This window comes from Microcaecilia unicolor, chromosome 2 (genome assembly GCF_901765095.1).
Source record: "Microcaecilia unicolor chromosome 2, aMicUni1.1, whole genome shotgun sequence".
In the NCBI taxonomy this organism is placed as follows: domain Eukaryota; kingdom Metazoa; phylum Chordata; class Amphibia; order Gymnophiona; family Siphonopidae; genus Microcaecilia; species Microcaecilia unicolor.
In genome coordinates this window covers 573,052,245-573,067,770 of record NC_044032.1, presented here as the reverse complement: position 1 = coordinate 573,067,770, position 15,526 = coordinate 573,052,245, and the positions used below count along the sequence as shown (strand labels likewise).

The following is a 15,526-nucleotide window of genomic DNA, read 5'->3' as shown; positions in this document are numbered from 1 at the left end:
AACAGGCAGCATGCAAAGTGCTCCTTTAGAAGTGAGGCTTTTAATCCTGCAGTTACTCTGTGTCAGGTTTAGACCACTATTTGACAATAAATCTTAAATCTTGGTGGGCCAAGTTCATACCTGTTGTTCTGCTTCCAAGTTGATTTTAAAAGGGTGCGCTTTGCCTTCTTCAGATACTTGAGGAGACCATAGCTTAGTTTCTGACCTATAAAACCAGAACAGGAAAGAAAACTGAAGCATTTTTTCTAAGTATGTTTAGAAGTGGACATCTTATTGTCAGGTGACATTTGTTTATCACATTTATAACCTGCCTATACCTAGTGGTGCATGTTAGTTTTCACACGGATAAAGAGTAAATATTAGCATTTACCATTTCCTATTTAATACAAAATAAACAAAATACAGATAAGGAAATTAATTTTCAATAAGCCATTCAATGACAAGATAAATGGATACCTTCTACCCCTGTAGATTTATAAGTACATCTTCAAGGAGAAACTATCCCGATATAGTTCAAAGAGAAATTCTCTCATCTAACTCCTTCTATATCTATGGATAACATAGGCCTCTCTCCTAATCCGATCCACAGCTCTTGGAATGCCTTTTTTGCGGGGTGGGGGGAGGGAATTTTCAAATACAATCAAGTAAAAACACTTGAGCAGAAAAGAAATTTGGCTTAACATTTTTCCACCACCAAATGAAAAAGGAAACATTTACCAATTTTACTCAAGTCCACACAATAGAGAGCTAGATGTTTCAAAATAGAGATAATCATTCAAAAAGAGAAATTTGCTTAAGAAATCTGCTTGATGAATACCCTATTGGTTCATACATTTATATAAACAAGAGAATTTTAGCTGATAGAAAAGTTGTTAACTGGGCTGGCTCAAAAAAAACAAACAAACATACTTTGTTGATTGATATTGAACCACACATTTACACAGAAATCTCAAAAAGAAAGAAGCCCCTAATTGTAAGACTCCGGTTTCAAAAGAAGAAACTGTTGTCTTCTTCTCTGTGTATTTTTGGAAACATCTGGGAATATTTGGATTCTCTGTCCCAAAAATAAATTTTCCTCTATTTAAAAAAAAAAAAAAAAAAAAGTCAGTAACCAATTTTTGTCCGGAGTTAGAGCAACCGTAGCAATTAAATGTTGATGGTATAACTATCATTACTCGAAGATTCGAAACATTTAACTCTTGAATTTCTGGATTTTGTTGTTTAACTGGAAGATAATAAATCTGTGAAAATGGTGGAATGGCCTCTTCTTCTACTCCAAGTATTTCCTTCACATATCTCAACATATCTCTCAGAGGAATGGCAAATTATTTTGGAAAGTTAAAAAATCGGAGCGTTATTACTCCTGACTGTATTTTCAAGGAATTCCATTTTCCTCCGTAAAGATGTTAAGTCTTTAATCATATTTTGATACAATTGTATTTTTTGAATTTCTTTTTCATAGATAATATTTTGCTGCTGCAAAGACTCCACTTTCGAATCTATTCCTTTTGTTTTCTGCTCTAACTCAATCATATCTTAGTCAGTTTTTGTATTTGTGGACACATTACTTTCCCCAAGTCCACAATAAGTGTCCATAGGCTATCCAGGGTCACCTTCTTTAGGTTTGTTAATCATTGTAAAAAACTGTGTAGACAGTACCTCAGTCTCTGCCGTAGTTTTAAGCTATGCCATTTCTCCAGCCTCATTCTCCTTTGCAGTTGTTAAAATTGTCGAAGGGCCCTCCCGAGCACTTTGTTCTCCAACCATCCAAGAATTCTCTGCTGATGGTTCCACCTCCCATCCTTCTACATCCGAACCGATCAAGGAAACTGGGGTTAGAGACGCCGATAGAGGAGAGCTACTACAGGCAGGTTGTGGAGAAGGAGCTCTTGCGTCGGGGCTTAGCGAAAGCTCTAGTCCTGGGGACGCATCGGAGGCTCCATTCACTCCAGGGCAAACCAACAGGCTTCCCTCCGGCGTTACTGGAATCATTCCTCTCTGAAATATGACTGAATTCCTGGTGCAGTTTGAGACTGCCGCTGAGGAGCAGTGGAGGCAGAACGGCCCCTTCTCTTTGCATCTCAAAATTGAGGAAAACAGAGAGCTAGCAGGTATTTATGCATCTGCAATGGTGGCCATTTTGCTTCCTCAACCTTTTTTTCAGATGCACTGAAAAAAATGGACCTGCGCACATCCAATACATGCGTATACACCAAGTGGAGGGGATTTTTCAGCGCACCTTAGTAAAAGGACCCAACTGTTTTTCACCAAATACATAGTAACATAGTAGATGATGGCAGAAAAAGACCTGCACGGTCCATCCAGTCTGCCCAACAAGATGTACCTTGATTTGTACCTGTCTTTTTCAGGGCTCAAACCATATAAAAGTCTGCCCAGCACTATCTCCTCCTCCCAACCACCAGTCCCACCTCCGGCTCTGGCACAGACCGTATAAGTCTGCCCAGCACTCTTCCCCACCTCCCAACCACCAGTCTCACCTCCCACCACCGGATCTGGCACAGACCGTATAAGTCTGCCCACCACTATCTTCGCCTCCCAACCACCAACCCCTCTTCCCCCCACCGGCTCCAGTAAGATTCATATATACACTGTTTCAAAAAAAAAAAAAAAAAAAATTCATAACTTTGCCAAAACCTTGACCAAATTTCAATAAAATTGAGGTATATCATCCTGAAATTTGCCACTATCTGGTTCTTTGGTGAAAACACAGTGTATATATATATACATATATATATATAGTAGTTATTTTGAGTGTAATTCAAATTAGTTTTGCGAATTATTGAAGGAGTGTTCAAAACAAAACAAATACATTATATCAATTATGAATGTTTGATTGTAACCCACTTTGGTTTAAAGTGGGATATAAATTAAATAAAAATATTTTCCATTTGCTATTTGAGGAGTTTAGGTGTTCTGATTTTGGCTTGCACCTTTGTGACAATACTGCATACCCTAATAAAACAGGCACAACTTATGTACTTGTGTGCCTCTCTTGCTTAGATGACCTAAATAACCAAGGGCTCACGCTAACATTAAAGATACCCATATATTCCTTTGAGTGTCTCTAGCGTTAGCACGGCTTAGTAAACAGGGCCCTTACTGTCTAAGGGGGGTGGGGTTGGGTGGAGTTAGCAATGTGGACTACTTTTAAGTCAGGTTATTTTAGCACAGGGTCTCATTGCATAAGATGGGATCCTGTGCTAAAATAAGGTGATTTACCACAAGTTAGGTTAACAATAGCCCACATTAATAACTTTCCCTCTAAATGATACACGGGCTCCTCACTCCCACCCTCGTCCCCTCTGGCTAAATACCTTTCTATTTTGAGTGCAAGCTGATTAGCTGCTGCTTTAATTCTGTCCTGGGCTTCTGCATGGGTCATGTTTTCTGTGCTATAGCCATCAATTGCCACAATGACATCACCGGGACACAGATTGGCTGCAGAGGACTTGCTTCCTGGTGTAATCTGAAAAGAAAAGAAATAGGATTTTGATTGAACAGCATTATTCTGAGAGAAGAGGGACCAGTAACACAAGATTCAAGATCTATGAAAGCAAAGCCTCAATTTGATTTCTTTCCATATCAGCTCAATGATCATAAATTAAGCAGAGGTTAATGGATTGAACTGTTAAGACATGTAATTGGTTATATTATGGCATTTCCTCCCTGCTGTCTAGCTTTCTCAACTTTTTCCCCACTGCCAAGGATCCTCTGTGCTAAATTTCAGTGGCTTCATCCTTCCCGCCTCATTCACTTGAAGTGCACTGAATCCACCTACCAGCCTTTCTGTGAAGAAAAGCGTCGAGTGTGCTCTGCTTCCAGCTCCACACTTCTGAGCCCTTTCTTTGGAAAGGCATTTTCATAGACAATTCTAAATTATGCGGCCGAGTTGCAGGGCCAATGCAAGGGTATCGGGTGCTTTAGGCAAAACTCTTGTACTCCCTCTCCCAATTAACTTTCAGGTCCTTAGGGGCTACCAAGATTTTGATAATTAAAATCATGATCTAACATGATAAGTGTTCTGTCCAGTTACGCATTGTTACAGGATTCAATATACATAGACACATACCCCTGGATTCTACATAAGGCATGGTGAATTGTATGCGTTAAATTGGGCACATGGGAAAATTAGGTTCTTACCATGATAATTTTCTTTCCTTTAGTCATAGCAGATGAAGCCATTACGTATGGGTTATGTCCATCAACCAGCAGGGGAGATAGAGAGCACTCAAACTTTCACAGTGCCCTCTTGGCCAGCTAGCTTCACTGCCTCTTCAGTATTTGAAGCTTCCAAAGCAGTATGGCCAACCGCAATGGGAATCACAAGAGCTTTCCTCACAGCGAACGATGGCCCATCACAAGGGCATGAACTCATAAAGGAGGGAATGCACATCCTCCTGGAGGGAATAAACTCATCCTCCTTATTGTAGAAGTGGAGGGGAACACACGCACCTCCTGGAGGGAATCACACATCCTCCCAACACACTGGAGGGAATGAACTCATCCTCCTAAAGTTAAACTGAACATGAATCCTGAAGATTGTTTTCCAATTTTCTTCCAAGGAAGGAACTTCAGGAAATTAGAACAGAACCTGAAAAAACCCAATTTACAGCATACTGACAATCCAACAGGGAGGGCTCATGGCTTCATCTGCTATGACTAAAGGAAAGAAAATTATCATGGTAAGAACCTAATTTTCCCTTCCTTGTCATCAAGCAGATGAAGCCATTACGTATGGGATGTAACAAAGCAATCCCTAGATAGGGTGGTAACAAGCCACACCACGCTCTAGCACTTGTGCTCCAAAACGCGCATCCTTCCTGGCAGCCACATCCAGCCTGTAATGTCTGGCAAAGGAGAGCTTAGAAGCCCATGTTGCTGCACTGCATATCTCTTGAAGAGAGAGTGCTCCAGTTTCAGCCCAAGAGGAAGAAATCGCTCTAGTAGAATGTGCCTTAAAGGCTACAGGCAGCACCCGGCCGGCCAGCAGATAAGCTGAAAAGATAGTCTCTTTGAGCCAGCGGGCAATAGTGGCCTTAGACGCTGGAGACCCTCTGCGAGAACCTGATAGTAAAACAAACAGATGATCAGAAGTCCTGAAAGAGTTAGTAACTCGCAGATACTGCAGCAGAGTCCTGCGCACATCCAAAAGGTGCAGCTGCCCAAAAGATTCTGGAAACTCTTCCTCTGAAAAAGAGGGCAAGAAAATAGGCTGGTTTAGGTGAAACGCTGAAACCACCTTAGGCATAAAGGAAGGCACAGTCCGAACCGTGACTCCTGACTCTGAAAATTGCAGAAATGTGTCTCTACAGGACAGCGCCTGGAGCTCTGACACCCATCTCGCCGAGGCAATGGCCACCAGAAAAACGGCCTTCAGTGTCAAATCCTTCTCCGATACTCGCCGAAGCGGCTCAAAAGGAGATGCCTGCAGGGCTTTCAAAACTAGCCCCAGGTTCCAAGCTGGACAGGGTGCTCGCACGGGAGGTCGGAGCTGAAGCACCCCTCTAAGAAACCGTGCCACATCTGGGTGAGCAGCCAAAGACACGCCTCCCACCTTACCACGAAGGGAGGCCAACGCTGCCACTTGCACCCGCAGGGAATTATAGGCCAAGCCTTTTTGTACACCTTCCTGCAAAAAGTCCAGAATCGGCGAGACAGGAGCCCGCATTGGTGCAATGGCTCTGGAAGCACACCAAGACTCAAACAGGCACCAAATCCTAGCATAAGCTACGGAAGTGGACCGCTTGCGGGCTTGCAGGAGAGTGGTAATCACTTTATTGGAATAACCTTTATCCCTCAATTGCGCCCTCTCAATAGCCATGCCGTAAGACCAAAGCGGCAGGCGTCCTCCATGGCTACCGGACCCTGAGTCAACAGGTTCGGTACCAGAGGTAACGGCAGAGGAGCCTCCAGAAGCATCTGTCGGAGGTCTGCATACCAAGGTCTCCTTGGCCAATCCGGGGCGATGAGGACCACTTCTCCTGGGTGCAGCCGAATCCGCAAGAGCAGGCGCCCTATCAAGGGCCATGGGGGAAACACATAAAGAAGACCCGGAGGCCAGGCTTGAGCCAAAGCATCCAACCCCGCCGAGCGAGGATCTCTCCGTCTGCTGAAGAAGCACGGGACTTTGGCATTGGAACTTGTCGCCATGAGATCCATCACGGGCTTGCCCCATTTGGCACAGATCTGCAGGAATACTTCGTCTGCCAGATTCCATTCTGCTGGATTGATCTGATGCCTGCTCAGATAATCGGCCTGCACATTGCTCTGACCTGCAATATGAACTGCCGACAGACACTGAAGATGCAGCTCGGCCCAGTGGCAAATCAGTTCGGCCTGCGCGGCTAGTGCTCTGCACCTTGTTCCGCCTTGTCGATTTATATAGGCCACTGTTGTCGTGTTGTCCGACATCACTCTGACAGCCAATCCTTCCAGGGTCACTTGAAAAGCCAGAAGCGCCTGAAACACCGCTTTCAACTGTAGGCAATTGATGGACCACTCCGACTCGGGTGTCCATAGACCCTGGGCATGCTTCCCCTTGCAATGTGCGCCCCAGCCCTTCAGGCTGGCATCCGTTACCACCAGGCACCAAATGGGGAGCGTCAGCGGCATTCCTCGCCGCAGCATGCTGTCCGAGAGCCACCACTCCATGCTGAGTCAGGCCGCAGGGAGCCAAGTGAGTCTGCAGTGGTAATCCTGAGAAATTGGAGACCACCTCTGGAGTAGGGAATACTGTAGCGGTCTCAGGTGCGCTCTCGCCCAGGGTACCACTTCCATCGTGGCTGTCATCGATCCCAGCAGCTGGACAATGTCCCAAGCTCGCGGGCGGGGCATCCTCAGGAGCAGACGGACCTGATTCTGAAGCTTGCACCGCCTTAGCTCGGGTAGGAACACATAACCCGAGACTGTGTCGAACCTGGCCCCCAAAAATTCTAGAGATTGTGAAGGGGTCAGGTGACTTTTGGCCATATTGACGACCCAGCCTAGAGATTGCAGTACTGAGACCACTCTGGCTGTAGCTTGTAAGCTCTCTGTTGCAGAGTCTGCTCTGATGAGCCAGTCGTCTAGGTACGGGTGAACCCTGATACCTTCTCGCCTGAGAAAAGCAGCTACTACCACCATTACCTTCGAAAAGGTTCGGGGAGCTGTGGCGAGGCCAAAAGGCAAGGCCCTGAACTGGAAATGTTTTCCCAACACCGCAAACCTCAGAAACTTCTGGTGCGGGGGCCAAATCGGTATGTGCAAGTAAGCTTCTTTCAGGTCTAGAGACGTGAGAAACTCTCCTGGCTGAACCGCCGCAATGACGGAGCGCAGGGATTCCATGTGGAAATGCCGCACTCTCAGGGACTTGTTCACTTCTTTTAAGTCCAGAATAGGGCGAAAGGACCCACCTTTTCGCGGCACCACAAAGTAGATGGAGTATCGGCCGTGGCCTTGCTCGGCGGGAGGCACCGGGGTCACCGCCCCTAACTGAATCAGACCTTGTAAAGTCTCCTCCACCGCCGCCCATTTGACGGCAGAACCGCATCGGGACTCCACAAACACGTCTCTTACTGGGGCGTTGAATTCTATTCTGTATCCATCTCCGATCAGGTCCAGAACCCACTGATCTGAGGAAATCTTGGCCCACTCCTCGGCAAAGAGGGAAAGTCATCCTCCGATGACAGGCATCGAGGAGAGGGCCGGCGCACCATCATTGAGAGGGTCGCCCCTGAACTCCTGGCCTTGAGCCACCAGCTGCGGAACGCTTGTCCGAGCGAAAGGAGTTCCTCTGCTGACCACGGGCACGTGAAGTGAACCCAGCCGAACGCCCCGGGCGGTACCTTCTAGCTTCATGGAAGCGAGGTCTGTACGAGGAGTGGACAGCCTGGCCCTTAGAGGAAGGCCTCTGCCTATCTTCGGGCAAGCACTGGGGTTTTGGATCACCCAAGCCTTTCACAATTTTCTCCAACTCCTCACCAAATAGGAGAAGTCCTTGAAAAGGCAACTTCACCAACCTTTGCTTAGAGGCCATGTCTGCTGCCCAGTGCCGTAGCCACAGACTACGGCGAGCCGCCACTGCTACTGCCATTTGTTTAGCCGAAGCTCTGACAAGGTCATAAAGGGCATCAGCCAGAAAGGACAAGGCCACCTCCATCCGCGGAGCCACATCCAAGAAGGGCTCCGCTCCATCTCCGGGCTGTGCCACTGCCTGTTGCAGCCAAGCTAGGCAGGCTCTAACAGCAAAACAGCTGCATGCAGACGCCCGAACAGTGAGACCTGCAATTTCAAAGGACCGTTTCAATGCTGTTTCCAGCCTACGGTCTTGAACATCCTTCAGGGCAACACCTCCTTCAACAGGGAGGGTAGTTCTCTTTGTCACCGCAGTGACTAGGGCATCCACTGTAGGCATTTGAAAACGAGCCATATGCCCCTCACGCAGAGGGTATAACTGCCCCATAGCCCTGGAAACTCTCAAAGGTCCCTCGGGGTCAGCCCACTGAGCCGACACAAGCTCTAGGATGGAGTCATGCAAAGGGAAGGCCCGAGCAGCTATCTTGGTACTAGCCATCCTGGGATTACCCGAGGAGGCCATGCCACTGTCAGGATCTTCAATCGAGAGGGCCTGCAGGGTATCTGAAATAAGCGCTGGCAGCTCATCACGGTGGAAAATCCTCACCGCGGAGGGATCATCCAGATCCTGTGGTAAATCTGCACCTGACTCCGGTTCCTCAGACCAAGAACGTCTGTCAGAGTTCTCCGAATCCTCACACCCCGACCACGGGGGGGGGGGGGGGGGGGGGGGGGAAAGGTGCACCACAATCTGAAGGGGAATTATCCCTTCTGCGCTTATCTTTGGGCCAATCATCCGGGAAAACCTCACTGGGCAGTCCCAGGCCAGAATCCATCGGGGGGGCCATCAAAGGGGCCTCAGGCGACCCTTGAGGGAGGGCTCTTTTCATCATGTATGCTTTATGCAGCAAAAGCACAAAATCCGGGAAGAAAATCTCACCCTGGGCACCCAAATCCTGTCCGGTGCTAGCCACTCCTGAAATAACCTCATCTCGAGGTGCCCCACCCGGCTCAGGTCTCTCCGTGTCCACGGAGACCGCGCCATGCGGTGTAAGCAAAATGGCGCCTGCTGCCAGCTCAGAGCGGGAAGAAACATCGCTCGCCATGCTCGGGCCGGCTCCTACGCCTGTACAGCACGATTTACATAGCCCTGCTGCTGATTTGCGCTTGCCACACGTGGAACAGCGCTTTACATTGTCCGCAGCCATCGCCGAAAAACGGCGGTACAATCCAAAATGGCGGTTTCGCGCCAAAATCGCCCCGTCGCGGGCCCACCCCGGAGGAGTTGGAAAACACTCTTACCTCAAAGGATCTAGCGTACAACTACGATCCTGCTGAAAATCAGGTCAAAAACCTCTGTTCCAGCGTCTCTGCGTTTAAAAACGCGACGCGCCTTTTTTTTTTTTTTAACGCTGTGAGGAATGCAGAGGTATTGAAGACTCCGGAGGCTCAGATGAGTGGGAAAGGCAGGGAAAGGGCGAACCTATATGCCTGCATCCACTGTTGGTGGGTAAGGACAGGGAAAGCAATGCAATATGTCCACATCCACGGAGGTATGGGTAAGGCAGGGAAAGGGCTAACCTATGTGCCTTTAAAGTGAAGCTGCTATAGCCTCCAACACCCCGGTTAACAACTGGCAAGCCAGGAACCACCTCCCGGCAGATTTTTCTGGAGCTCGAGAAGCTGCAGCCACCCTGCTAGGGGAGATAGAGAATACTGAAGAGGCAGTGGAGCTAGCTGGCCAAGAGGGCACTGAGAAAGTTTGAGTGCTCTCTATCTCCCCTGCTGGTTGATGGACATAACCCATACGTAATGGCTTCATCTGCTTGATGACAAGGAAGCAGAATTTACGCATACACCTTAATTGAGTAATAAGCCAGTAATCATAATTGGCCGATAACCAATTATCAGCACTAACTGGCAATAATTGGAATTTACGCGGGCATCTAACGAGGTGTATTCTAAAGAGAGGCATATGTAAATTCTAACACGTGTAGCTGAAAAGACGGCGAGGACATGGGAGGAGTGTGGGTGTGTCAGAGGTGTTCCTCAAAATTTACATGCATGGTTGGTTATAGAATTCAGGGTAGCGCACCTACATTTAGGTATGATTCCTGGTCCTATGCGCTATTCTGTAAACCACACCTTACTTTAGGCATGGTTTATAGAGTAGCGCTAAGTGCTATTTTTGGACATGCCTATTTTTTAGATGCCATTTACAGAATCTGGCCCATAACGAAGACAATTTTCAAAAGCCACTCAGGTAAATAAGGGGCCCTTTCACTAAACCATGGCAAAAAGTGGCCTGCGGCAGTGTGAGTACATCTTTTGGGTGCGCACCGGGCCAGTTTTTGTCGCATCCTGGAAAAAGGGCCTTTTTTTTTTTAAGGGGCCAGAAAATGGATGTGCGGCAAAATAAAAACCAGTACACATCCATCGGCCTGAGACCTTACCTTCACCCATTGACTTGGCAGTAAGGACTCATGTGCTACCTGGGTGGTAGGCATACAGCACGTGTCCACTGCCATTTACTGCCAGGTAAGTGCCACGTGGTAGAAAATACCGTGTGTTTTTGGCGCGCCCTAAGCTATTTAAGAACTGCCCACCTTCCCTGTGGATAGCTAAAAGGAGGACAACAAGGTTAGCATTTATAAAATTAAAAGAGGGTACAGAAAATGTAAGACAGGCAATCTCCAATAAAGAAGTTGAGAAAATACTGAAGAGAAAAAGATGGAAGTAGAAGATAAATAGTTAACACTCTAAAATGGGGGAGAAGAACAATAGTTAACACTCTAAAATGGGGGAGAAGAACAATACTTTAGATATGCTAGTGACAGGAGACATGCCAAACTGGCATTGTCAGACTCAAAGCTGAAGAGGATGATGTAAATGAATTGAACAGTTATTTTTGTTTGAGTGATGTAGACGGCAATGTTTTCATTTTTTTGGGAAAAACAAGCAAAGGTGCTGGCCAAAACTGACAAAATTTGCACGGGGGACCTTATGTATTCCTGCCACCAATGGAGGAGTGGCCTAGTGGTTAGGGTGGTGGACTTTGGTCCTGGTGAACTGAGGAACTGAGTTCGATTCCCAGCACAGGCAGCTCCTTGTGACTCTGGGCAAGTCACTTAACCCTCCATTGCCCCATGTAAGCCGCATTGAGCCTGCCATGAGTGGGAAAGCGCGGGGTACAAATGTAATAAAATAAAATAAAACAAACATCTTTCTCAGAAGATAGTTTTCTATCACAGGAAGGACTCTGGAAGACAAGAGAGCTAGACTGAATCCTGAGATTGTTGATGACATTATAATGCCACAGATTTAAAGAGTCAGCTATTGTTTGGGTTGGAAGGGTAGACCAGTGGGGAGGGTAATTATAGTTGCTCGTTGTTGTTTTCTATTTGTGATTTATAAACAGTTGCACAGAATACTGTTCCTTTTTATACTTCAATAAAGATTTAAATATGAAATCATAAGTGTTTGAGGCTTCTGTGGAGATGGGGTGGGGGGTGGAGACAGAAACAAGGCAGGGATGGAGACTTAGGGCCAAACTTTGTCCCCGTGTCATTCTCTATTTCAGAGGACTGCTCACAAGCAGCCAGCTAAACTAAAATTAGAAAACGTAATGGGGTTGGGCAGGATACATCTGAGGGAATGAAAGGAACTTATGGAAATTCTGGCAACTCTACTAACAAATCTTCTCAATACTTTTTCAGCATCAGCAAGGCCTTTTAACATGGTTCCACATAATGACAAACTGAGCGCCCTGGGTATGTGCCCAAAAGTGACTGGCCTAAACTAGATGAGTGGAGGAAACAAAGGATAATGGTAAATGGAGATCTACAAAATCCTGAATGGTGTAGAATAAGTAGAAGTAAATCGATTTTTTTACTGTTTCAAAAAGTACACGAGACTAGGGGCCACTCAATGAAGTTATATGGAAATACTTTTTTCACTCAATGAATAGTTAAGCTCTGGAACTCATTGTCAGAGAATATGGTAACAGCAGTTAGTGTATCTGGGTTTAAAAAAGGTTTGGACAAGTTCCTGGAGGAAAAGCCCATAGTCTGGTGTTGAGATGGACATGGGGAAAGCCGCTGTTTGCCCAGGGATTGAATGTAGTATGGAATGGTGCTACTAATTGGATTTCTGTCAGGTGGTCACTGTTGGAAAATAGGATACTGGGTTAGAAGGACCATTGGTCTGACTCAGTATGGCTATTCTTATGTAGTTCATTTTGAGGAAAGAGGATTACCAGTAGTGAAACATAGGACTGGTTCTTGGTCTAGTTCCAAGGTTATTTTTGTTACGGATATTGTGGAAAGGCTGTTACCTTTTTGGAGACAGCAAAATCTGTAACAAGCTAGACATCTAGAAGATAACATGAGGAGGGATGTAAAATCATGCTGCAAAACCCCATTACAGCATAGTGGGTGAAGCATATGAGCAGTAAAGGGACAATAGGGGCACTTTTGAACACAGCAGGGAAGGGCCCCATTCACTGCATCTCTGTTGCAGTTGCCGGGGTCACAAGAGAGAAAATCCAAACCTCACAGATGTACAACAGCAAAACAAGGAAAGTGAGGTAAATAAAGGACAAGGATTCCAAGGCGTCAATATTGAACCATTAATCTGGTCAGCAAGTCCAACATATGAAAGCCCGAACATAGCTGTGTTTTGGCATGTGCACCTGCATCAGGGGTCAAAACATCTGTGGCATATTTGGGGGTATGTTTACTAAAGGTGCGCTACAGGCGTGTTAGCGTTTTTAATGCGCATTAATGGTTGATGTGCATTAAATGCTAATGCGCCCATAGAACTGTATAGGCGCGTTAGCGTTTAACACGCCTTAACTTTAAAGGGTGCATTAAAAACTCTAATGCACCTTAGTAAACATAACTGTTGGTGAGGTATGGTCTTGTATGTATATGAATGTATTTGAAACAGCCAACACTTGGTGGCAGAAAATGAGAGGAGACACAGCATTGTGACTGCGGGAAAAACCAGCAGCGTTCTGCATGTAAATGCACCAGCTGCCTCCCCCTAGTACTTCTGTTACCAATGGTATTATGCACACTGAATACACTCCAGGGAGTTATGGGACCAAAAAAAAAAAAAAATCTAAATCATGCATACCAAAATACAATATATTAAATAATAGTATTAGCAATACTCTGAAAATGTATGCAGGTACTTGGCTCCCAATCAGCCTCCCCAGTCCAGCATTGTCCTGTTAACTATGAACAGTGTGTGTTCAAGCAGCACTATAACAGAAATCCTGTGGTTAGTGGCAAACAAAATGATTTGCCTATCAGTTTTTGTATGTTGCCAAATGGCCACTAGGTTTCCGATATAATAACGTTAGTTTACTGCTGAGTTACCGTAGAGGTTTGTACTATATAATCTATATTAGCTGTACTTAAATGGAGAAAGCAGTAGATTGAGAACCAGGGAAGCCAGGCTTCAAATCCCATTATACTCCTTGAGATCTTGGACAAGTCACTTAACCCTTTACTGCTCCAGATACAAACTTGGATGGTAAGGCCTTGAGACAAAAAAAAATACCTACCGTACTTGAATGTAACTTGTCTTCAGCTACTACTGAGAAAGGTGTGAGCTAAATCCAAACCCCAAATCTAGTACCAGACATACTGTGAAGTAATACAAAACACTACAATTGTCACTCAGCACCTATAAAAGTTACCGTGTTCTCAAGTAGGGGTGATTGTACCAAACAAGCATATAAAACTTGACAGCAAGAGCCAGAAGTATACTTGGGTGCAAAGGGAGAGAAATAGCCATGTGGGTGAGGGGAAAAGGTGATATTGCCTCTTTTACAGTCTGATAAAACCTAAATTTGGGAGTACTGTATGCAATTCTGGAGACATCTATAAAAGGGTATAAACCAGAAGGAGCTGGTCCAGAGGGAAGCTACTAAAATGGTCAATGGTCATCATAAGACAATTAAGCACAGACAAAAATGTATGTATATGTATATTCTGGAGGAAAGGCTGGAGAAATGTAATACCTCCATGGTATAAATGCAAAGAGAAATGCCTCAATGCAAACATGGATATTGAGGGATTAGAGGGGGCAGATTCAAGAGTAATCTAAGGAAATATTTCTTTACAGAAAGGGTTGTGAATGAATGGTACTGCCTCCCAATGAAGTTGGAGATGAGCCCGGTATTTGAATTCAAGAATGCATGGAGGACAAGCACAGAGGATCTCAGAGGAAGAGGAAGGAATTGTAGAGCTAATTGGTGTCAACAGGCAGATTGGATAGATTGTATGGTTCTATGTCTTTTGTTCCATGTTTTTCCTATTGGTAAAATGTGCTGATGGTTTTGAGTTTGTATGGCTGGCTGTAAGGGCCTATTTTACATAAGCTGCTACAACATCTAAAGCGTTGCTTTGAGTTTTGGATTCCTCATGTCATTTTATTTATTTATGTTCCCATTCCCATTATTTGAATTCCCATTCCAGATTCTACTTTGTGGAAACCTCTTTGGTCCAATGTCAGCCCCTTGTTAGGATCTAGCCTAGCTTCTGTGTGAATCATCTCAGTGAATACCTGTATGCTCATGCTCCCAGTCTTTTTGTCGGGTTCTCCTAGTATCTGGTACTCCACAATGGGCTCTGGGTTTTGTGCAGCCAAAAACTGGTGCTTCTCACACTGGAGAAGCCAACCTGAAGGGAAGGTGGCTGCTATATAGTAGTAGTAGATTACATTTGTATCCCACATATATAAAGTCAAACAAGCAAAAGGAAAAAGGAATGGAAGGAACCAAACTCCGCAAGTCTGGATGTCAAACAGGCTCAATTTATTAGCAGATAATCTTCAGGGTATAGAACCCAATCTTCAATATAAGCAACAAAAGTAGTGTAGAATAGGTGCTCCAAAATATACAGATGACCCAACACTGTGGAGGTTGGCTCCTTCCGTTCATTTTTCCTTGCTTGTAATATAAAGACCATGCTTGACCATTCATGGGCCCATGGGTTCCATGTCCAGTGGACAGCCTATCTATGGACATCAACCAGCTTATAATTTCTGGGTCTTCTTTACTGGTGAAATCAGAGAAGACCTTGTTGCATCAATAGCAGCCATGAATGTTTTAGGTTAAGTGTCTACCAACCTTGATCAGTGGGAGAGTACAGTTCTTGCTCCTACTTAGCAGACTAGTTCAAATTCTCAAATTGGCTGGGATTTGTCTGTGGCCCACAGTCTTCAAGCCTTACCAATGAGTCAGGTCTGGTTTTTAACCAGGCCACTTAAGGACATTCACTTCCTTCCTACTGAACTATTCTCCTGTTGCTTTTGTTTTTTGCTTAGGATTACTGTGCAGGTGAAATGTGACCTTCCTAGTCCCTGATCTACAGCAAACTGAGCTCCAGGATCTGACTATTTAACATCCACCTTTCCCTCCATGTTCAGAAGCCTCTGTCCCTTC

The 15,526-nt window shown here is 45.5% G+C and overlaps 1 protein-coding gene across 2 annotated transcripts in view; it reads right to left on the bottom strand.

The window, feature by feature from the left end:
• Positions 1–15,526, bottom strand: part of PDLIM3 (PDZ and LIM domain 3) — a 98,279-nt gene that overhangs the window by 47,986 nt on the left and 34,767 nt on the right. For both annotated transcript variants that reach the window (XM_030191490.1, XM_030191489.1), the window contains exons 2-3: positions 3,336–3,487; positions 121–205 (exon numbers count right to left, since the gene is read on the bottom strand). In XM_030191490.1, coding sequence (XP_030047350.1) covers positions 121–205; positions 3,336–3,487 — 237 coding nt within the window. The remainder of the gene's footprint in view (positions 1–120; positions 206–3,335; positions 3,488–15,526) is intronic.